General features: G+C 41.9%; 1 protein-coding gene across 2 annotated transcripts in view; it reads right to left on the bottom strand.

Moving 5' to 3' along the window:
- NME7 (NME/NM23 family member 7) overlaps window positions 1-25324 on the bottom strand; it is a 525560-nt gene that overhangs the window by 165248 nt on the left and 334988 nt on the right. For both annotated transcript variants that reach the window (XM_030203850.1, XM_030203849.1), the window contains exon 9: window positions 15447-15515. In XM_030203850.1, the coding sequence (XP_030059710.1) occupies window positions 15447-15515 (69 nt within the window). The remainder of the gene's footprint in view (window positions 1-15446; window positions 15516-25324) is intronic.

The following is a 25324-nucleotide window of genomic DNA, read 5'->3' as shown; positions in this document are numbered from 1 at the left end:
CATTTGTAACAATTAAAAAAAAAGTAAAATACCTCCCAAGTCCATAGCTCCCTTCCCTTGGGTGCTGAGCCCCCCAAATCCCCCCCAAACCCACTGCCCACAACTCTACACCATTACCATAGCACTTATGGCTGAAGGGGGGCACCTAGATGTGGGTACAGTGGGTTTTGGGGGCGGTTTGGAGCGCTCCCATTTACCACCACAAGTGTAACAGGTAGGGGGGATGGGCCTGGGTCCACCTGGCTGACGTCCACTGCACCCACTAACAACTGCTCCAGGGGCCTGTATACTGCTGTGATGGAGCTGGATATGGCATTTGAGGCTGGCATACATGCTGGAAAAAAAAGGTTGTTCAAGTTGTTTTTTTTTTTGGTGGGAGGGGGTTAGTGACCACTGGGGGAGTCAGGGGTGGTCATCCCCGATTCCCTCCGGTGGTCATCTGGTCATTTAGGGCACTTTTTTGGGACTTGTTCGTGAAAAAAAAGGGTCCAAAAAAGTGACCCAAATTCACGCTAAAAACGCCTTTCTTTTTTCGATTATCAGCCGAGGGCGCCCATCTCTCCTCGGCAGATAAACACGCCCCAGTCCCGCCTTCACCACGCCTCCGACACGCCCCCTCAACTTTGCCCATTTCCGCAACAGATTGCAGTTGAAGATGCCCAAAATCGGCTTTCGATTATACCGATTTGGGCGCCCACGGGAGAAAGACGCCCATCTCCCGATTTGGGTTGAAATATGGGCGTCTTTCTCTTTCGAAAATAAGGCTGTATGTCTTCCAGGTTTTATTCTTCCCACAAAGTCTGCACCTCTCTGCTCTTCAATCTTGGCTCGACAAGATAATGGCCTGGCTGACCGGTAATCACCTGATTCTCAACCTAAGTCTGTCGCCACCTGTGTCTCTGGTCATTCATCCACCCCCCTCTTACTCCTTCTCTCTATAATAAACCAGGTTCAGCTAGTTCAGAGGAACCTAGGTGTGGTTCTAGATTCTCAACTTTCCTTTGACCCCCACATTTCCTCTATACTACTACTACTTATAATTTCTATAGCACTACTAAACATATGCAGCACTGTACACTGGACATGAAGAGACAGTCCCTGCTTGACAATCTAATTAGGCCAGACAAATGGTACAAATAAAGGAGAAGAGAATTACTAAGGTGGGAATGATAAAACATGGGTACTGAACAAGTAAGTAAGGGTTTGGAGTTAAAAGTAGCATCAAAATGGTGGGCTTTTAGCTTAGATTTGAAGACGGCCAGAGATGGAGCTTGACGTACCAGCTCAGGAAGTTTATTCCAGACATATGGTGCAGCAAGATAAAAGAAACGGAGTCTGGAGTTAGCAATGGAGGAGAAGGTTGCAGATAAGAGAGATTTACCCAGTGAACAGAGTTCCTGGGCAGGAGTTTAGGGAGAGATAAGAGTGGAGAGGTACTGAGGAGCTGAAGAGAGAATGCACTTGTAACTCAATAAGAGGAGTTTGAACTGAATGCTGAAACGGATAGGGAGCCAATGAAGTGACTTGAGGAGAGGGCTAATTTCAGCATAGTGACACTGGTGGAATACACGTTGTGCAGCAGAAGACAGTGAGAGACCTATTAGAAGCAATTTGCAATAGTCTAAGCAAGAGGTGATAAAGAGTGCAGATAAGGGTTCTGGTAGTGTGCTCAGAAAGGAGAGGTAAAATGTTGGTGATATTATACAGAAAGAAACAACAGGTTTTAGCAGTCTGTTGAATATGTGCAGAGAAGGAGAGAGAGAAGAGTCAAAGATAGCCCCAAGGCTATGAACTGATGAGACAGGGAGGATGAGAGTGTTATTCTCAGAGATAGAGAATGGGGGAGAGGAGAGGTTGGTTTAGGGGGAAAGATAAGAAGCTAAGTCTTGGTCATGTTTAGTTTCAAATGGTGGTGAGACATCCAAGCAGTAATGTCAGACAGGCAGGCTGATACTTTGGCCTGGATTCCTGCTGAAATTTCTGGTGTGGAGAGGTAGATCTGGGAGTCATCAGCATAAAGGTGATACTGAAAATGATGGGATGAGATCAGAGTACCAAGGGAAGAAGTATAGGTGGAGAAAAGAAGAGGTTCCAAGACAGATCCCTTAGGTACACCAACTGATAGTGGGATAGAAGTGGAGGAGGATCCACCAGAGTATACACTAAAAGTACGATGGAAGAGATAAAAAGAAAACCAGGAGGGGAAAGTGACGTCAGCTCTAAGAGATGGCAGCTTAACTGCAGAGCTCTGTCAACTCTGGAGTGAAAAGAGAAGCTAATCCCGCTAAAACGTAGCGAAATACCTCCAAAACCACTACGTATAGAGGCCATGGCTGCGAGGAAGAAATTGGCCAAATTCAAATTTACCTCTGAAACTCTGAGTGGCGATAAGGGAGCAGGATCTCGAGCGCTGACACGAGGCAACAAAATGGCGGCCGCGGAGGAATTGGATTTAGAATTTGAGGAGCAGGCTGCTAGCGATACAGAGATCAGTAAGCAGGACTTCGCACCAGCGCTGGTTCAAGGAGATCAAAACGGAGTTAGTGAATACGAGGCGCAGTATTCACACTGCAGTCACGGAGCTGAGAGAAGAAATGAGGGAGATTGGCAACAGGATGGCCGAATCGGAGGAAAAAGCCGAGGTACTTGCGGAGGAGGTACAGGGGCTTCAGAACTCTCTCAAAGCTGAGCAACAGGCAAAAATTGAGTTTGAAACAATGTTGGAGGACTTAGAAAATCATACTCGGCACTGTAATTTGCGCTTTAAGGGAGTCCCAGAGGAAGATCAATTTAAAGATGCAGTACAGACAGTTAAGGAACTCTGCTTTTTTGCTACAGCAAGATAACAGCTCAAGTGATCCTGCAGGAGTGGAAACAGTGGAAATAGAAAGGGTCCACAGAAGCCTAGGCCCGCAAAGAGGGGGACTACCCAGGGACATAATAGCATGTTTCCACAAATTCACCGTGAAAGAGGAGGTATGGCGGAAGGCATGGAATCTGGGAGAAATCGAGTGGAAATCCGGGAAAATCAAAGTATTCCAGGACCTAGCACAGAAAACTTTGCAACGGCGGAGAAAGTTCAAGGAGGTCACGACCTATCTTCACCAAGCTGGGCTGCGATATCGGTGGCTCCACCCGTTTGGAATACAAATAACAGTGGGGAATACTACCCGCAGGCTCCAATCCCACCTGGGAGCTTGGAAAATCTTGCGTGAAATGGGATGCACAGATCTTCCAAAAGAGATTGTGGGAACACCACAACAGGCTCCAAGAGCTGCTGTCAGAAAAGAGCAGAATAGCTGGCAGAAGGTGACGGGGCGGAAGGAGCGCCTATCTCAGCGGGAGGATAGGCCTGCACCTAAGAGCGAAGATGGCACTTGAGTTGTTGGAGACATATTCATCAAGGACAAAGTGTTTGCCAGAAGGTAGTTTCGCCTGGCACTTTGAGGAAAGTTTGACTAAGGTTGTTTGGAGGGATATATAAGGGGGAAGATCTGAGGGGGATTGCTGAACATTGGGATACCAAGCTATTGGACATGTCTCTGGGGCAGGCTCACTTCCTAAGGGGCGCAACTGGCAACTGGGGGTGATGGCCAGTTGGGGGTGAGGCCCATGGATGTGAGGGTGGTAAGGGGGGATCTGGGAAAGGGGGGAGGGGGGCTGAGGGTAGGGTCATGGAATATAAATGGTTTGAACAGCCCAAATCAGGGGCGTATCTGGGGTTTGGCGGTAGGGGGGGCCAGAGCCAGAGTGGGGGGGCACATTATAGCCCCCCCCACCGCCATTGCCACCCCCCTGCCACCATTGCCACCCCCCCCCCCCCCCGCCATCACCACCACCCCCCTACTGCCGCCAACACCTACCTTTGCTGGCGGGGGACCCCAACCCCCGCCAGCCGAGGTCCGCTTCCTCTAAAAATATTCCTTGAGCTGAGGTCTTTTAAGTTGTTCGTCCTCGCTCCCACTCCACCGTGCTGCTGTTCAAACTCTACGGAATCCAGTTTCGGAGTCTGTCTGACGTGACGTCGCAGCACGTTGTACGTTGTCCTGCACGTACAACGTGCTGCGACGTCATATGTATGTGATTCAGCGGACATGATTAATATTTTGAATACTATAACACCGAATAAAGATATGGTTTTAGTTACACTAGACATAGAGAGTCTTTATACCAATATACCACAATCAGAATCCATTGAAATTATGAGGAATATTATATTAAAGAGAGACTTCTATCATCGCGTACCTACTGATTTTATTATTGAACTAGCAGTGATTGCATTAACCAAAAATTATTTTGCTTTTAATGGTAAATTTTATGAGCAAATCAAGGGCACTGCAATGGGTGCGACATTCGCACCATCTATTGCTAATTTATATGTTAGTAATTTTGAAGAGAAGTTTTTAAGTGAAAATAGGTTCAAAACCAATATTTTATTGTGGAAGCGTTATATAGATGATATTTTTCTAATTTGGAATGGGGCAATTTGTGACTTGCAAGACTTTTTTTATCTGGTTAAATAACCTTGACCCAAATTTGAAGTTTCAAATGAATTATAATGATAAAAGTATTCCTTTTTTAGATATTAAAATCAGCATCAGAGACAACAAATTTATCACTGACATCTACCGCAAACCGACAGATGTCAATACATTTTTAAGATATAACAGCTGTCACAGTTCATCCCTGAAGAAGAATCTACCTTATAGTCAGTTCTTGCGGTTACGAAGATTATGTTCTGATCCCCGCACCTATCATCTTAGGTCCCAAGATTTGATAAGACGTTTTCACGAGAGAGGTTACCCATTGAAGCACATTAATAAAGGGTTTGTAAGAGCCTCTGGGATGTCAAGATCTGCATTGTTACAACCAGCTAAGAAGAAAAGTAATGACAAAATTGTATGCGCACTTCCATTTAATCATATGTCCAATCCTATTGTTAAGATTATTAGGAAACACTGGCATCTAATACAAGGCATCCCTGCTTTTGATAACAAAGAGCTACTAGTAGCATATATACGTGAAAAAAACCTAAAAGATCTATTAGTGCCATCAGCATTACACATTGAATCCAAACCATTGAGGAATTTACCAGCTGGACATTACCCATGTGGATCATGCTCTGTTTGTAATGTGAACATGAGAACCACAGTCATCCATATTCCATCTTCCAATAAAAAGATCCATCTGAAAGGATTCTCTAATTGCAAGACTAAAAACGTTATTTATGTGGTTATCTGTCCATGTGGTTTAGCTTATATAGGTAAAACCAAGAGACAATTTAACACTAGAATAATCGAGCATAAAAGTGCTATAAAAAGGAATGCACTTGAGAAACCACTGGTGGAACATTCAAAAACCTTAGGACATCTTTTTGAAGAACTGCGTTTTTGCGTTTTATTTGTGCACAAAAAGAACTGGAGAGGTGGACCAGTAGACACCCTCCTCCTAAGAAAGGAACAACAATTTATTTTTGAGTTACAAACATTACATCCTCAGGTTCTGAACATGGAGACTGACCTATCAGTATTCCTGTGAAATAATATTTTTCTTACTTTTTATTCTTTCATTTTTTTATTCACTATATATATATAGTTTTTAATTTGTTCTTATATTTTTATTGTTATGCATTCTCTATATATATGGCTCACTGACATGCTCTTTTTTACTTAGGGTGTTCACATGCATATTTTTTACATTTTTGTTTTCAGTGGTTTTTATACAAATCAAACGGTCTCCCAGCAGAAGAGGTGTATAAGTTCATATTTTTTAATTTTAATTCAATTCATTTTTTTAAATTTTTATTCTTTACTGCACATAGTCCCATCATCAATATAATTTACATATCCTGTGTTACATCAGATCACATTCATTGTTGTTTTTTATTCAGTATTTTCTTCACCGCATTTATTAATCGATCATTGCATATAAATTTGATTTGATTCATAGCTATTTCCCCTTTTTTTAGTCTCTAGCATTCTTTAATTTAATTTGTCGCTTTTTTGAACTTTGACCCGGAAATGATGCATATAAACATCACAGGACACTTGCAATAGTTTTTCCAGCTTCAATAATGGTGTGTCCATTTGTGTATGCTAGAGACCACAGTAAGTATATTTTTGTTTTGAGACACATTTTATGTATGTGCATCATTGCACTATTGGCATTTACTTGTTTTCATACATATTCACTCGAAGCAGTATTGCACTTTTGTTTTTAATCTTCAGACTGCAGCAGTTTAGCTTTTTAGAGACGTTGATATCCACACTTTTTGTGGTCCCTGCTTTAATGCTGTAATCATCCCTGTTTTTATATATAATCACTTGAAGTAGTATAGCAGGAAGTTTACTGGCAACATGGTGGTTTAATTCTCCTCCGATGCTGTATTAATATTTCATTGCGCTTCTGTCAGCCTTTAGGGCATTGATAATTGTTTGTCATACATAACAATAAGTGCATCATTTTATAACACGGCACTTGTAACATTTTAGATATTTTATTATTATATCGCACTTAGTGTTTATATATGTGACATTGCTGTGCCATGATGTTGTTTTGATTGCTAGACATTTTGTATATAGTATTTTTTATAAACATATTGCACTAGTCATGTCAATACACAATGTAGTGTCAATACACCCTATGATACCTAAACTAATGTCATATTATTAGTCTTGATCTGCTCTAATTTTATTTTTTGCTTTTTATTAATTCTTTTTGATTTATGATTATAGGGGTTCCCGTTCGAGCTGGTTTTTTCTTGACTTTTATGCACTATATGTGAGTAATATTTTATTGTTCCCATACATGCTACCCCATTTCTCATTATTGGTAACATAGAATATTATTTGATTGTGTCCATGTTCACTTTTTTATAGTTGCCCCTTTACGAAGGTTTCAAATTAGGTATGTGCCTTTTATTATCTCATTTATAAATTTTTTTATACATATTTGTATTGAAGTTCGTAACCTATACCAGTGCCCTTGCTTTGCTGTTATGTGATGTCAGATTTTATTATGCTTTTATATATATGTTTATATGCACTGTCATACAATTGTTGCATTATATACACTTCTTTTATATATATATTTTCTTATATATGCTCTTTTATGTACATGTATATATATATTATTTATATTGGACAGTGTGTAGCGATATGTTTATTCATGTAATTATTCTAGTATACTCTCTATGTATACCTAGTAATATTCCATATTTTATTAATTGTTTTTTGTCAATTTATATATTTGATATATTATGCTCGTATGTGTGTTATATTTTATTTATTATGATCTATGATAATTATTATATATTTGTTCATTGTAGCCCCTGACGCAGCCCTAGGTGGGCGAAACACGGCCTGTGTCGGGCGATTTGTTCATACACGGTATCTTCAATAAAATCTTTTTGTTGTGACATTGATCTGCTGGCTTTCTTTCCCATATTGGATTTTGCAGATCGTTTGCCTTGTTGTTTTTTGGTAGTGGATTCTAGGTCAGCCAAGGTTGGGGTTTGGTATGCCTTACAGAACGGGGAATGGGAGGAGTGAGAGTATCCAGAGCAGAGGAGAGAGTAGTATTATAGAAAGAGACAGCCTCATTGACAGACTTGGATAACATAGTGATTGAGGAGAGATTTGAAACACTAGATGTACAGCGCTGCATAACCCTAGTAGCGCTCTAGAAATGTTAAGTAGTAGTAGTAGTAGTAGTAGTAGTAGTAGTAGATGACAGAGTAGAAACGTCAATAGCCTGAAGATTCCTAAATGTATTGGTTGAGATTGGATGGGACTTGGGGGAGGGTATTTAAAGTGTGAAAGTTATCAGATGATGGTCAGAGAGGGGAATAGCTGAGGTGCAGAAACTGGAAAGTGAGCAGCTGAAGAAGAAGATAAGATCAAGATAGTGCCTATTCTGGTGAGTGGGGGTAGTGGAGCACAGCTGAAGACTGAAAGAGGATGTTAAAGTGAGAAACTGAGAAGTATAAGAGTCAGAGGGATCATTAGCATGAATGTTAAAATCCTCAAGAATGAGGAAAGGAGAAAGATCAAGAAAGAAGGAAAACCAGGCGTCAAAGTCAGTGAGAAAGGATAAAAAGGACTTATCAGGGAGTCGATAAATGACTGCTACTTGGAGAGGCAGAGGAGCGAATAGACGGATGGAGTGGACTTCAAAGGAAGAAAAGCAGTGAGACTCAGATGGAAGAAGAGGTTGAAATCTACTGGAGGGTGAAAATAGTAGGGTGAGGAGTATGAGAGAAAAGGTAACCTCCATGACACAGGGTCACAGCTGAAGCAGAGTCTTCAGGGTAAAGCCAAGTCTCAGTTAGGGCAAGCAGATGGAGAGTACAAGAGATAAAGAGGTCATGGATGTAGGAAAGTTTGTTGCAGACAGAGCGGGAATTCCACAGAGCACATGAGAAAGGTAGGGAAGAAGGGGAGAGGACAGGAAAAGACATTAGATTGGAGACATCACGGTGTGACCTGCATGAATAGAATGAGAGCTGATGTGGAGGACCAGGATTGAGATTGATATCCCCAGCAGAGAGCAGAAGAAGGAGCAAGAGAGTACGGAGAAGAGTAGGAGAGGCATAATGACAGCGACGAAGGTGAGATGTACTGAGATAGAATGGAGATGGATGAACGGAAGGAAGGAAGTTTTGAAGGGTGAGAGCTGAGAAGTAGAGAGAAGACAAAAGAGATGGTGAAATAATGAAAGCAGAAGGTGGGCAATGTGTTCCTGCAGTATACAGTGGTTTCAGATGGTGAAAGAGACTGGGAAGGGACAGTACCAGTACCAAGAAGAGAAAATGTACTGGAGTCATAAGAAGTAACTGGGAGAAAACACAAAGTGTACAGAGAAAACGCTTCGGCGTGCGACACCTGAAGGCCCTGGGAGGATCAGGGTGGACCTGGGAGTCACCCTGGAGAAGGCTGTAATGATATACAGATAGGCTGCAAGTCAAAAGTACATAAGTATTGCCATACTGGGACAGACCAAAGGTCCATCAAGCCCAGCATCCTGTTTCCAAAAGTGGCCAATCCAGGTCACAAATACCTGGCAAGATCCACAAAAAAGTACAAAACATTTTATGCTGCTTATCCCAGAAATATTTCCCCAAGTCCAATTTAATAATGGTCTATGGACTTTTCCCTTAGGAAACCGTCCAAACCTTTTTTAAACTCTGCTAAGCTAACCGCCTTTACCACATTTTCTGGCAATGAATTCCAGAGATGAATTACAGCACCTGGAAGGCAGCTGGTAGGAGTGCTGTGAAGTGCTTACCAGTGAAGGCCTCCTTTCATTTAGTTTGATTTATTCGCTCCCTCTGTCCCTACCTCAAAGATAAGTCCTGTACCGCTCTGCAATACTCGACCTCTTCCTGACTTGATTATTTCAATATTATTTATCTTGGCCTTCCCAGGGTCGCTGTTAAGTGGCTTCAAACAGTCCAAAACACTGTGTTCATCTACTTTCCAGTAAACATAGATCTCTGTTTCTCCCCTTCTTGCCCATCACCACTGGTTGCTAGTTGCCTTCCACGTACAATTCAAGCTCCATACCTTGGTACATAAAGTACTATATTCTGGGATCTCTCCTTATCTTTCTGCCTTGATCTCTCCCTCAGCCATGACACTCTGTTGGACTCTCCTCACTGTCCACTGCTCATGTCTCGAAGCTGCTCACCACTCAGCCTTTTTTCTGTACTGACCCCTCGCTCTGGAATACCTTTCCTCTTGATCTCTGCACGGAGCAGTCTTTCCACCACTTTCATGCCCTGTTCAAAACCCACTTATTATTTTCTCAAGCCTTTCTTCCCTGGTCTCAGCAAAATAAAGCCTGGCCATCTACCTTGGACATTATGGATTTTTTTTCTCTTTCTCTTTTATCTTTTCCTTTTCTTTGCTTTCCTACGATAAATGCAGTTCTTTTCCCTGTTGAATGATTTGTTTTCTTTTACTGTTCTACACTACTCTGATATGTATTGAAGGGTGGTATATCAAGTTTTAATAAACTAAACCAAGATTTCTTTCAGTTCCTTTGCATTGTCACCCTTGAAAACCATTTCTCGTACAGGTAGATCTCTTACATCTTCTTTTGTAAAGACTGAAGTAAAGAATTCATTCAGTCTCTCCGCTATGGCCTTGTCATCCTTTTTTGCTCCTTGATGATCTGGCGGTCCCATGGATTCCCTCATAGGCTTTCAGCTTCTGATGTACCTGAAAAAGTTGTTACTATGAGGACTTTAAATCAGGCATGGATTTTGTTTAAAAATACCATTGTGGAAGCCCAGATCAGATGTTTTCCATGTATTAACTAAGGTGGAAAGAAGAGCAAATGACAGATAGCAGAGTTAAAAGATGAAAAGGTGAAGTGAATGAGGCTATTAGAGCCAAAAGAACATCTTTCAAAGAATGGAAAAAGGATCTAAATTAAGAAAATAATAAGCAACATAAGTACTGTCAAGCTAGATGCAAAGCATTGATAAAGAAAGCTAAAAGAAAAATTTGATGTAGAGACAAAAACTCATAGTAACACCTTTTTCAAGTACATCACAAGAAGAAAGCCTGTGAGGGAATCAGTGGGATCATTAGATCATGAAGGAGCAAAAGGGGTACTTAGGGAGGACAACGCCATAGTGCAGAGATTGAATGAATTCTTTGCTTCAGTCTTTATGGAAGAAGGTGTAAGAGATTTACCTGTACCAGAAATAGTTTTCAAGGGTGAAGTCTCAGAGGAACTGAGAGAAATCATGGTGAGCCTGGAAGACGTACTGAACCAAATCAACAAGTTAAAGAGTGATAAATCACCTGGACTGGATGGCATACACCCAAGGTTACTGAAAGAACTCAAACGTGAAATTGTTGATCTGCTGTTAGTGATCTGTAACCTGTCATTAAAATCATCAATAGTACCTGAAGATTGGAGGGTGGTCGATGTAATGCCAATTTTTAAAAGGGTTCCTGGAGTGATCTGGGAAAAATAAAGACAGGTAAGCCTAACTTCACTGCTGGGCAAAACAGTGGAAACTATTATAAAGAATACAATTACAGAACACATAGACAAATATGGTTTAATAGGAGAGATTCAGCATGGGTTCAGCTCAGGGAAGTCTTGCCTCAACAATTTTCTTCATTTCTTTGAAGGCGTGAATAAACATGTGGCTAAAGGTGAGCCAGTTGATGTAGTGAATCTAGATTTTCAGAAAGCTTTTCACAAAGTTCCTCATGAGAGACTCCTGAGAAAATTAAAAAGTCATGGGAGGGAATGTCTTTCTGTGGATTAGCAACTGGTTACTGGAAAGAAAACAGAGGGTAGAGTTAAATGGCCATTTTTCTTAATGAAGGAGGGTGAATAGTGGGGTGCCACAGGGATCTGTACTGGGACTGGTGCTGTTTAACATATTAATAAATGAAATGTAAATTTGAACAATGAGAGAAGTGATTACATTTGCAATGACACAAAACTATTCAAAAGTTGACAAAACAAATGTGGATTGTGAAAAAATTGCAGAAAGACAGTTGGGCTCATTTTTGAAAGAGAAGGGCATCCATCTTTCGACATAAATCGGAAGATGGACGTCCTTCTCACAGGGACGTCCAAATCAGTATAATCGAAGCTCAATTTAGGACATCTCCAACTGCAGTCCATCGCAAGGACATCCAAAGTTCAAGGGGGCGTGTCGTAGAAATAGCGAAGGCGGGACTTGGGCGTGCCTAACACTTGGATGTCCTTAACCCACAATCAAAAAAAACAAGGACGTCTCTGATGAACACTTAAATGTTTTCACCCGGACCTGTTTTTCTTACGACTAAGGCACAAAAAGGTGTGGGAAATGACCCGATGACCACCGGAGAGAATCGGGGATGACCTCCCGTTACTCTCCCAGTGGTCACTAACCCCCTCCCACCCTCAAAAAACATCTTTAAAAATATGTTGTGCAAGCCTCAGATGTCATACTCAGGTCCATGACAGCGCATGTAGGTCCCTGGAGCAGTTTTAGTGGGTACTGCAGTGCACGTCAGACAGGCGGACCCAGGCCCATCCCACCCTACCTGTTACATTTGTGGAGCAAACAGCGAGCCCTCCAAAACACACCAGAAACCCACTGTACCCACATCTAGGTGCCCCCCTTCACCCGTAAGGGCTATGGTAGGGGTGTACAGTTGTGGGTAGTGGGTTTGGGGGGGGGGGAGTTATTGGGCTCAGCACACAAGGTAAGGGAGCTATGTACCTGGAAGCAATTTATAAAGTCCACTGCAGTGCCCCCTAGGGTGGCCGGTTGGTGTGCATGTCAGGGGGACCAGTGCACTACAAAGGCTGGCTCCTCCCATGACCAAATGGCTTGCATTTGGTTGTTTTTGACATGGACATCTTTGGTTTTGAAAATCGCCAAAAGTCAGAAATGTCCATGTCTAGGGACGTCCCAATTTAAGGATTCGGACGTCCCTGACGGTGCTTTTGAAATGAAAGATGGATGTCCATCTTGTTTCGAAAATACGGGTTTCCCTGCCCCTGGATTTCGCCGTTTTGCAAGGACGTCCAAATTGCAACTTGGATGTCCCTTTCGAAAATGCCCCTCCACATGAAACTGGAAGACTGGGAATCCAAATTGCAGATGAAATTTAATATGGACAAATGCAAAGTGACGCACATTGGAAAGAATAATCCAAATCCTAGTTAACCTGATGCTGGGGTCCACCTTAGGAGTCAGCACTCAAGAAAAAGATCTACGTGTTGTTATAGACAATACGCTGAAATCTTCTGCTCAGTGTGTGGTGGTGGCCAGCAAAGCAAACAGGATACTAGGAATTATTAGTAAAGTGATGCAAAATAAGACCAAGAATATTATAATGCCCTGCTATCGCTCCACGGTATGACCTCACTGTGAGTACTGCGTTCAATTCTGGTCTCATTATCTCAAAAAATATATAGCAGAATTAGAAAAGATTCAAAGAAGAGCGACCAAAATGATAAAGGGAATGGAACTCCTCCTATATGAGGAAAGGCTAAAGAAGTTAGGCCTCTTCTGCTTAGAAAAGAGATGGCTGAGGTGGAATACAATGGGTAAAAGTGAATCAATTTTTCACTCTTTCAAAAAGTACAAAGACCACGAGACACTCAATGAAATTACATGGAAAAACTTTAAAAACAAACAGGAGGAAATATTTTTTTCACTCAAAGAATAGTTAAGCTCTGGAACTCATTGCCGGAGGATGTAATAACAGCGCTGTGTGTACCTGGGTTTAAAAAAGGTTTGGACAAGTTCTGGGAGGAAAAGTCCATAGTCTGTTATTGAGATGGACATGGGGGAAATTGATGGTTGCCCTGGGATTGGTAGCATGGAATGTTCTATTCTGTGATACAAATTATTTTATCTTGCAATAAAATAATTTGTGTAGATTTTCCCTGCTGAATTTGCGTTTCCAAGATCTTCACCTTACTTTCCAAAGCAGTAGTTCTCTCCTCTAGGCCACGGATATGACCAGAATTCAGGGACAATGCGGGTAGGACATGTGAAGAAACGGTGTATAGAGCTTCCAGAGCATGCCAGATTGCCTCCAGCGTAATCACTGCCAGTTTGACTAACGGCGGAAGAACTGGGATGACTCCTCTGCCTGTCTCCCCGGATACTCTTCTTTCAAGCCTATACCTGATGGTGTAGGCTGAGAAATGACCACTCCAGCTAGGTCTTCTGTCTTCGACCAGCTCACTCCTGGGTCAGACAGCAACTCCGGAGCCAGCCCAGAAGCACCTGACAGAGGCACTACGCTGGAACACAGAGGAGCTACAGGATCTGCCGGGCTAAGCGAACTTCGCTCCCGAAGCTCAAGTTCTTCTCCCCTCCTTGAGCAGCCCAGTTCACCCAAAGTCATGCAGGTAAACGCTGTAATCTCCAATTGGCACATGGGGGGAGGGAACCACCCGCTGAGCAGGCAAAGCAGATGGCTTTACAGCCTGAGAGCCATCTTGGATCCCTCCAGAAGGCAGTGTTTCCAAAATCCAGGTGGGTGCCCACCTAGGCAGTAGTGATCATCACACGATATGGTTTGATATGAGTGAAAGTGGAGTGCAGTTGTACAAAACTCAAAGTATTGGATTTCAGACATGCTGATTTTGAAAAATGGGGGAATGCCTGAAGGAGCTGATGGCATGGGTAGGCATAGGTGAAGTGTAAGCACAGTGGTCCAAGCTGAAAGCTGCTTTAAGTATGGCAACTGACCTTTACACAAGGAAAGTAAACAAAAACATGAGAAACAGGAAGCCTACATGGTTCTCCAAACAAGTGGCTGAAAAAATAAGGGCAAAAGAAGCTTTGCTCAAGGAAAACACAACAGAAGAATCATGGAAGAGATTACCGGCTTAAACTCAAAGAAGCTAAGAGGGAAATACAGCTAGCAAAACGTAGGCGGAAGAAAAAAATGGCTAAAGATGTAGCCACTTGCCTGGGGCCCACACATTCTGTTTGTTGTGATGGAATAATAAAACTAAACCAAATGCAATATATGCAACCATTAGATGTCACTGATAACAGATTTGAAAAGGCAGATTTTGAAGTTTAATCATAGGGTGCCACTGGCCCATTAAGGCAAGGCCATAAAGGAGGGAAGATTGGAGAACTGAAGATAGAGGTTTTAATCTCTGAAATGTGTCCAGATACCTAAGCCACCCTTCTAGCTTCCAGATATTTATGCAAAAATCTGTGGAATCATGAAAAGAGCCAGACAGTTGGAAATTAGGCCACTTTGAAATTGATGTCATGGAAAAACTCAGTATCAAAATGCTTTTTTTTTACATTTTTTGTATTGCAATCTTTATACTGACGTAATTGTTATAAAACCGTGCTGTAAACCATTGTCAGGAAAGAATGGTACAAAAGCCTAAGTATAGAACAGAATGTTAATTAATGCTTGTTAGGTTATTTTAGCTCTATGCATCCTTGTGAGAAGACTAGACATATAATATACTGAAACTGTGTACCACAACTATAATGACAAATTATTATATTCTCTTATGGGGTCTTTTACTAAGCTGTGGTAGCATTTTTAGCTCACGGTAGAAATCAGCTGGTGGTAAATGCCGAGATACCCGTATGGGTGTCTCGGTATTTACCACCAGCTGATTTCTACCGTGAGTTAAAAACTCTACCAGGGCTTAGTTAAAGACCCCCCTTAGGAATCCATGTCTAAAGAAAATCTATAAGTACATTCCAGTCATAAATTTTCTGATCTCTATAATTAGTTACATAATACATGCCAAGTTTGATTCAGAAGAAGAAATGCTTTTTTGCTGAGTTAAAGGTCCTATTTTTGCTACAGTGATATGTTGAAAAGAAAAAAACAAAACAACCACCAACCTTCCATAACAGTCACATTATTGTTTATAGTAGAAATGATTATCCCCCAGAAAACACCGCCAACTGAATGTTTTCTTTAAACACCTACCATATATTCAACAACAACTCCTTTATAGATTTCCAAGAACTCTTCTGCATTAGCACGTTCCAAGTAGAACTAAAGAAGAGAATAAAACATCACATTAAAAACATCTAATTTTAAAAAAACGTTATCTTCAAGTATGAGGTGGAATATGTTGAACTATATCATAATCCCTGCTATCATCAACAAAAAAAGGGCTGAAAATAATAGCTGACATGAATGGCATTATACAATGGGATCATAGTTTTTTTTTGTTCCCTAAATATTGCAAATTCTCAAGTAGTATTATTCTCAGAGGAAAAGATGCTTCTGCATGACTGCATACATCTGGTATAATGAGTCTGGTATAATGAGACACAGAAATCCATTTGTTAGTATTCCAAAATATTTTTACAGATGGATTTGATTGCTGTTTTCAATAACTATCGCTCTACTTCCCCTTGTATATGGGTTAATAAAATCATACTTTAGTTTTAGAACCAATATAAATTCCCCATCAAATTGGCACATTAAAGGAACAAACTGTTCTATACTAAGGGCAAAGCAAAGACAAGCTATGAAACCATCAGCGATGTGCCCATTTACTCAATTATGATACCATACAGGTTAACTTTCATCTACCACAATGCCACTCTGCTGGAATCTTGAAACATTCCATTCATGCCCAACTAAAAAGCTATTAGGTCAATATCAAACCTGTGGCAGTTAGTGATTACAGAGGCCATGACCACTGCAGGCAGAAAATGAGCCAAATACTCAATTTTGGGCACCAGATTTGAATATCTGGGTCATTGGCGGCTGCTGAAAGTTATCAACTATCAGCCAATATTCAGACTGGTGCCCAGATAAAGTTAGGACAGCCTTTTTGCTGTCCTAACTTTAACCAGGCACTTGCACAGTTTGCAGACTGAAAATTGCTGCTAACCAGGTAAGTCTCGGCTCCACCCTGACTCTATCCCTAGATGCCTAGGTACTAACTGGATAGTGTCACGGCGATCTATGCTGATATTCACGGGCACTATCTGGTTAAGGGCTAGAGAATGGCACAGGGACAAAGTTTGTCCCCGTCCCGTGAGCTCTGTCCCCCATTCCCATCCCTGCAAGAGCTGACTCCATCTGCACAAGCCTTAGTTATGTAGTACAACACCAGAGATATAGACAGAGATACATTTACTCCTATACTGTGCAAAATATAAAGATGACACCCCTGGCTAAAAATTTAGTTAACATAAAAGAATCTCTGTTCCTGTTAGTGCTGCAATACAAAAAACATTATAATGAAACATATGATCTGAAAACATCTGGAAAATTTAATGCTCCAGTGTAGCTAACTATTATGCAGTGCCTGATCTCAATGTGCTGCAGGGACACATGATCACAGGGAGCAAGTGCTCAGCTTTCTATCCCCCCCCCCCCCCCCCCCCCATGGCACAATGTGATCACAAGAGGGGGGGAAAAAGGAGAACAGCTTTGCATTGGACCACATCCTCCCCCTCTGCCACTTTAGAGCTGAATACAAAATTCAAACCACATGGTTCAAATTTTCATTCCGTTCTGAGCAGCAGATGAAGAGTGTGTAGCTGATGTGCAGCTGCTCTCCTTTCTTCCGCTAGTAATCAGTGCTGAGCCAGGCCTGCAGTTGTGGGGGCAGGGGTAAGGAGGATTTGCCTGCGTGGAGCAGCCAACACTTTTCTCTTTTCCCTTTCTCCTTGCCACAGATATCATTTACATTTTCCTGCACCTATTCACAATCACAGGCCGACTGCATGGCCTTCCTTCTCCCGCGCCCTGCTCTCTGTACTGCAACTTCCTGTTTTCCATGGACAGGATCTTCTAGCCACACCCCTTGAATATACGCCACGATGACGTGCGTGACCCGGCCATCCAATAGCAACGCTTTAAAAAGAAAGCAAAAACATTAGCGGATTCCCGCCCATAAGTACTGTATAAATACACTTGACAGCCCAGACCAGTCAATTTTATTTTTTCCGCGATTGACAGCGACCCGGTTTTTACTATTCAGTCAGTCAGTCATCTACAATTGTAAATTATTTACGTTATGTCTCAGAAAAAAACGGGGTTTAAGGCTTGCGCTACATGCCCCCGTAAATTGTCTCTCACAGACACACATATTAGATGTTTGAGGTGTTTAGGTGAACATCACGATACCAAGTCCTGTTTTGCCTCTAAGAATATGTCTCAGAAATCCTTGGACATTAGGGCATTTAAATTACAGCAGCATTTGACAGCGTCTCAGTCTGAAACTCGATCTGTCAGCTCCTCTGACAAAGCTTCACCGCCTATGGCTGTCACAGCATCAGCAGCTTCAGCGCTTCAGGATGTTGCTATTCTCCCTGCTCTCCCCCTTGCCATAGTGCCCGGGGATCAGGTGGCGTCCATTCCTGCTCTCCCCCTTGCCTCAGTGCCCGGGGATCAGGTTCTTTCTTTACAAAATGGACAGCAAGCGTCTGTGAGAGAAGTCACTGACATCGAGGTCAGTTCTCGAGATCGACGTCGGCATCATAGATCTTCGAGATCAGCTGATGCTCGACGTCGTCATGACAACCCTCGACATCGTAAGAGGTCATCGAGCTCGACTTCGAGCAATGAATCCGATGTCGGTACCAGGCAGGGCAGTGCACAGCACCATCGACGTTCTGCTAGACCAAGTCGTTCTTCACAACGTCGTTCTTCAAAATATGAGTATTCTCCTCGAGGCAGAAGCACTGTTCGATCCAGTTCTTCATCTTCTTCTTCATCTGCTGCTCCTCAGAAGAAGCGATGCAGAAGGCAGGCTCGATCACCCTCTCACTCTGCTAGATGTAGGGGATCGACTCGGTCAATTTCTCATGCCTCCTCTAGAGGGCGTTCTTCCACTTCTTCCACTACACAATTGAAAATAGTGGATTTGCTAACGAAGTTGTTAGCAAATCAGCAAAAAATGCATCAGCCTGCAGTTCAATCAACTCAATTAGTCACCTCTGAAGCAATATCTCTGCCTCATTCAACTCAGAGGCAGCAGTTATGTGCCTTTTCTCCTTCACCTTCGGTGCAGGAAGTGTTGTCAGTAAAATCACCAGTAAATTCACCAGCGCCTTCAGTGGCTTCTTCACATCATACACACATGACTCCAACAGGACAAGATTTACCTGCGCTTCCAGCTCTTCCTTCTACTTCTCAGGATGAATCTTATACAAAATTTTTACACAAATTAGTGACTACTTTGCATATACCCCTTACATCTCAAGGGGACATTTCTGAAGGGAAAAGATCTGTCACTAAATATTTGAATTTAGTCAAGCAATCAATAGCCTTGCCTATACCGCAGGTGCTTCAAGATCATCAAAAATTAGTTTGGTCCACACCTTATTCAATTAGATCTACACAAAGGTCGTTAGACAATAAATATAAGGTCCAGGATTTTTTGGGTCATGGGAAGATGCAACTTCCTCATGCATCATTGGTAGTCAAATCAGCCATGAGGCGAAGTAAGTTGCAGAAAGATATAACCAACCATCCACCACCGAAAGATTTGAAATTTATGGACATTCTAGCACAGAAAACTTTTCAGTCTTCCATGTTGTCAGCACGTATTGCAATTCACATGTTCCATCAGATTGAATACCTTTATACCATCACAGAAGATTTATCCAAATTGCAATCATTGATTCATCAACAGAACATACCGCTTTTTCAGCAAATTCTGGTGAATTTAGAAGACAGCTCTAAACAAATGATCGGAACTATTCATGATCAGTTTGACACTTCGGTCAGAACTGCGGCTACTTCTATTGCATCCAGACGCTTGTCATGGTTAAGAGCGTCGGCATTGGGAGAAGATGTTCATGACAAGGTAGCTGATGCTCCTTGTGTTGGGGATTCTTTGTTTGGAGACAAAGTAAAACAGTTAATTGAGGGCCTTAAAGAGGACTGTACAACGTTAGATACGTTGGAGCAAGATAAACAACAGCCTTCAAAATCAAACTATAAACGCTTGCCTTATTTTAATACTAAGAATAGATTTCTTCAAAGGAAGTCTTTTCCTCCTCAACGGTCAGCTTCTTATTTTAAATCTCAGTATCACCGTTACAATTTTCATGCTAGACCGGCTAGAGAAAGGCGTTCTCAGAAGCCTGTTCAACCACATCAGCAGCAAAAGCTTACGCCTTCTTTTTGACCCTTCCCAGGCCCAATGTCCGGTGGGGGGGCAGGATTCAACATTTTTTCCCTGCTTGGAGATCAATAACAACAGACAAGTGGATTCTGAAGATTGTTCAACATGGTTATTCTCTGGTATTTTCACAAACCCCACCTTTTCGATCATCTATACATCTCCATGTCCCCAGTTCTCAGGTGTTTCAATTACGTCAGGAAGTGTGCAGACTTCTTCATCTCAATGCTATAGAGATTGTACCTGCTCACGACATAACCAAGGGCTTTTATTCCCGATTTTTTCTCATTCCCAAGAAAGATGGAGGTCAAAGAGCGATACTAGATCTGCGGCATCTCAACAAGTTTCTCCCAAAACAAAGGTTTCAAATGACATCGTTACAGGTCATTCTCCCTCTATTGAATCAGGGAGCATGGTTTTCAGCCATAGACCTGCAGGATGCTTACCTACATATTCCTGTTCATCCCTCTTCAAGACGATTTCTTCGGTTTGTCTGTCAAGGACAACATTACCTGTACAAAGTTCTGCCCTTTGGTCTAACATCAGCTCCCAGGGTGTTCTCGAAGTGTGTCATAGCACTAGTTGCTCAATTACATCGACAGGGAATCGTCCTTTTCCCATATCTCGACGATTGGCTGATCGTAGCCCAGTCTTCTCAGCAGAATCTTCAAGATTTACAGACTACCATTGTGCTTCTCGAAAAGTTAGGTTTAGTGATCAATTACAAAAAATCACATTTGATCCCAACACAGAGATTGACTTTCATTGGAGCGGATCTGGTGTCATACGAGTCTCTAGCGAAGTTACCACTCCCTCGAGCTCATTTGCTTATCCAATTAGTTCACTATCTTCAATCACTGAAGGTCATAACAGCTTGGGTTCTCCTAATTCTGTTAGGTCATATGGCATCGACAGTTGCGGTACTTCCACTAGCACGTCTGCACATGAGACCTTTACACTGGTATTTAAAGAACAGGTGGATTCAGTATCAAGATCTGCTTACTTCAAGGATTCTTCTATCCACCCGTATCAAACTTCAGCTCTCTTGGTGGACACATCAACACAATCTTTTGGTAGGAGCGCCTTTCCAGTCACCTCTTCCAACAAAAATTCTTACACGGATGCATCCAAAGTGGGATGGGGGGCGCATATCGACCACTTCTCGACACAAGGCCGCTGGACCAATCAAGAGAAGTGTTATTCCATCAATATTCTGGAATTGAGGGCAGTCAGATTGGCTATTCAAACTTTTCACCATCTACTTCGATCCCAAGTGATTCAAGTTCGTATAGACAATCAAGTCGCAATGTTTTATATCAACAAGCAAGGAGGTATGGGTTCTCTTCATCTGTGTCAAGAAGCTGTCACACTCTGGAACCTAGTTCTCTCCCTCAATTCGGTGATTCAAGCAATTTATCTACCAGGTCGGGAGAATCAGATTGCAGATGTATTAAGCAGGAGTCTTCAACCTCACGAGTGGTCCCTGAAGACCATAATTATTCACGAACTGTTCCAAATGTGGGGCTGGCCTCTAGTAGATCTTTTTGCCTCCCCACAGAACAACAAATGTCAGAGATATTGTTCAAGGTGGCCTGCAAAGAACAGAGTAGCAGAGGACGCATTTGCTATCCGTTGGACAAATTCTCTGTTTTATGCATTCCCTCCAATCCCTCTCATTCCAAGAGTGTTGCAGAAAGTTCTCCAGGACAAATCATCACTCATTCTAATAGCGCCGTTTTGGCCGAGGCAAGTGTGGTTTCCTGTGCTAAACCAGTTAGCTGTCCGACCACCACAGTTTCTGCCTGTAATTCCAGACCTTCTTTCACAGAACAACGGTCAGCTTCTACACCCAAATCTCAGCCACCTCCAGCTCACTGCGTGGTATCTTCAAGTCAATCATTAGTTTCTCAAGTTTTTTCTCAACCAGTTCTTACAGTCTTGTTGGCTTCCAGGAAGCAGTCGACTCGAATGGTTTATGCCTCAAAATGGCGAAGATTTTGTCATTGGTGTACAGCACATCAACTTGACCCAGTGTCGTGTTCAATTTCTTCATTATTGGAATATTTCCTTTCTTTATCTAATTCACAACTAGCTGCATCTTCAGTAAAGGTACATGTTGCGGCGATTTCTGTTTTTCATGATTCAATTGATGGTTGCACTGTCATGGCACATCCCATCACTAAAAGATTTTTAAAGGGGTTATTTAAGCTTAAACCTCCGGTTCAATTACCTCCAGTAGTTTGGGATTTGAATTTGGTTTTAGACAAACTCATGGAACCTTCATTCGAACCTCTTCAAGAGACAACCCTTCAATATCTCACTTGGAAAACCTTGTTTCTTATAGCTATTACTTCAGCTCGAAGAATTGGGGAATTACATGCACTCGTATATTACAGTCCTTATACTCAAATATTACATGATAAAGTGATACTACGTCCTCATCCGAAGTTTCTGCCAAAGGTAGTTTCTTCTTTTCATATAAATCAATCAATTATTTTACCAGTGTTTTTTTCCTCCTCCACATCAATCTGTTCAACACAGTAGGTTGCACACATTGGATTGTACCATAGCATTATCTATTTATTTGCACCGTACGTCAGGTAGTCATAGACCTTCACAGCTTTTTTTGTCGTACAATGGGAATGCTCAACAACCAATATCAAAATGAACTTTATCATCATATGTGACTCAGTGTATAAATTTTTGTTATCACCAGCATGCATCACATCCTCATGTTACTGCTCATAAATTACGCTCAATGGCAGTCTCTACTGCATTTCTACATAGAGCACCTCTTATTGATATCTGTAGGGCAGCTACCTGGTCCTCTCTGCATACTTTTTCAAAGCATTACTGTTTGGATGCAGCTTCATGTGCAGATTCATTGTTTGGACTGTCAATCCTGCGGGAGGCAATGTAACCGACAACTGTCCTCCTCCTCCTATCACAGGTAACAGATTTCCGGCAGTGGGTTGACTGTATATTTCATGTTAATGATTACATGTTTTTGTTACCTGTGTTGGCTTGGGAGTCTTCAAGGGGTGTGGCTAGAAGATCCTGTCCATGGAAAAATCTTAGTTTCTTACCTGTAATGGTAGTTTTCCGTGGACAAAGGATCTTCTAGCCACACCATCCCTCCCTACCCTCCCTAGTTGTCGTAGCTATATTATTAAACTGACTGGTCTGGGCTGTCAAGTGTATTTATACAGTACTTATGGGCGGGAATCCGCTAATAGTTTTGCGTTCTTTTTAAAGCGTTGCTATTGGATGGCTGGGTCACGCACGTCATCGTGGCGTATATTCAAGGGGTATGGCTAGAAGATCCTTTGTCCACGGAAAACTACCGTTACAGGTAAGAAACTAAGATTTTTGACGTTAAACATGAAGTTGCAGTAGAGAGGGCAGGATGCAATAGGAAGAATATGGAGCCGGCCTGTACTGTGAATCGCTGCCAGCTGCAGGAAAATGTAAGTGACACCTGCAGGGAGGAGGAAGGGAATGAAGGAAATAATTTTTTACCACAGGAACAAGGCTTTTTACCATTCCTATGGGACGGAAAAAGTTTTGCTCCCGCATCCATGGTGATTGTAGTTAGGGCATGGCCCTTACTGCAGATTTACGGTATATCCACGGTAACGGTAACCGTGTCATTCTCTATTAAGGACCACTGAATAGGAGTGGCAGAGCCAGCCAGTGAAAGTTAACTGCATAGGAGCTATCCTACTTGGTTAATTCCTTTAAAATAATCTAGCCTTATATTTTTTAACATTGTTTGCTTATTTCTTTTTAAAGACCATAGACCTACAATATATGAATGAGGTTGAAGTGAGGTATCTATCACAGTTTAAAAGAGCTTGGCTTTCTGTCTGGAACAATAAAGAAGTTAATTTTAAAACAGGATGCCTATGCAAGAAGTCCAATAAGGCACCTATTTTAAGACTTTTTTTATACAGCTATTTGCCTTTTTAGTTTAGTTTAAATCTTTTTTTATTGACAGTGTCATAAAAAGTACAACATCTCAAAGCAGAACACATGCACCAGATATCAACATCGTAGCTAGTGTCACTATACAAGTTTTCATTTTCTCCCCACCTCCCAACCCCTCCCCCTTCCCCCCATACATATTCTATAGTGCTATCATATTCTGCAGCCACATTGCAGACATAAAGCTGTGTCTTGCAGTGTAAAGAAAGATGCCATCAAAATAGTGCCTAACAAAGTGTCGGCAACAAGACAGAAATCTGTCTGATACTTGAAGCAAACTGCCATTCAGAGTAACATATTGCAAAGGGCCTTGGCTGTTATCCCCTGCACCTAACGGTATCACCGCTATTATTTGATGTTTTATATTTCAACAAGTATTATGGATGATGCAACATAAGAAATAACCACCAGTCACAAATCACAGCAAAGTTAAAAATAAAAAAATGGTTCTGACTAACAGCACACTACTAAGCTCATCATTTAAGTTTTAACAGTGTTCTCCCCTCCCTCCCTTGACCAAACTTACATTAACATCAATCAAAACAACTCCCTCACCAAGAACCCCCCCCCCCAGGAGATGCCCGAACCCCCAATCTAAATACAAGGTGAGTGGCCTATATCTTACTCCACTCCTAAAGTGAATTTACCACCAAACTCCTCCCTCTAGCAGACAAGCTTTGAACATTTGGCCCCCAAGTTTCAAGAAACAATCTCCGCCGCCTGGGGGAACTGCCCACACCTCTTCTTTCGAATAACATAAATTCGTGCAGTTTGTTCCGCCAGTGCCAAAAATCTGGTGGAGAGTCTACCACCCACTGGCCCATTATAAGCCTCTTACCCACCAGACAGGCTTTCCGAATCAGCTGACGGGCCGAACGCCCCTGCAAAATAAAAAACTCATGTTTGTCCAGCAAAATCCCCATAGGGGAACATACCACTCTCGATCCCAAAAGGGATTCCAAATATTGAACTATGGAACCCCAAAATTGCCTTACCTTGTGACATTCCCATAAACAATGAAAAAACGACCCCGGAGCTCTCCCATCTTAAAAATCTGGGCCTTTGTGAGGTAGGCCCTATGCAAAATCCTATACTGACAAAGCTCTCAGAACCAGACCCAATAGTGTGAAACTTTACACCAGCTCTGACAATCTGAGCATGTACTATACTGAGTATCCACATATTTTACAAAATATGCACATACATCACAATTCTGCGTCTGCGCATGCAGCCATGAAATTTTATAAAAGTCATTTCCTGAGTGTAAAACAGGTTTTACATGCAAAAATGCTTTATAAAATTACTCCCCAAATATTTAGTTTTGTAGCTCTTGGCCCATTCAGAATCATAAGCCATCAGCTTGCCATAACAAATTTCACAGATCTGGCTCATGCACACATTTCTATCTATATTATCTACCTATCTATATACACACACACACAGGACGCTGCCACCTGATGGTGTCCTTTCCTACTCCCATAACCCACCCTCTGTTCCCTTCCCTCTTCTCTCTATACAGGCTTTTCTCTTTCCTACCCTTATTGGAAATCTTTTTTGGTCTATTTTTCTTATTGAATTTGTAATGTAAACAACCCTGAAGGACACTTGGCCAGTATATAAAGCTTGCTAATTAACTTGGAAACTTGGGTTGATATTCAATGAGGTTTATATGGGCAGAAGAGGCTCCTGCCTACTTAACCCCCATTCAATAGACTGACCCCAGGTATGC

This window comes from Microcaecilia unicolor, chromosome 5 (assembly GCF_901765095.1).
Source record: "Microcaecilia unicolor chromosome 5, aMicUni1.1, whole genome shotgun sequence".
NCBI classification, from domain to species: domain Eukaryota; kingdom Metazoa; phylum Chordata; class Amphibia; order Gymnophiona; family Siphonopidae; genus Microcaecilia; species Microcaecilia unicolor.
The sequence above is the reverse complement of the archived record's forward strand: the minus strand, read 5'-3'. Positions and strand labels throughout refer to the sequence as shown.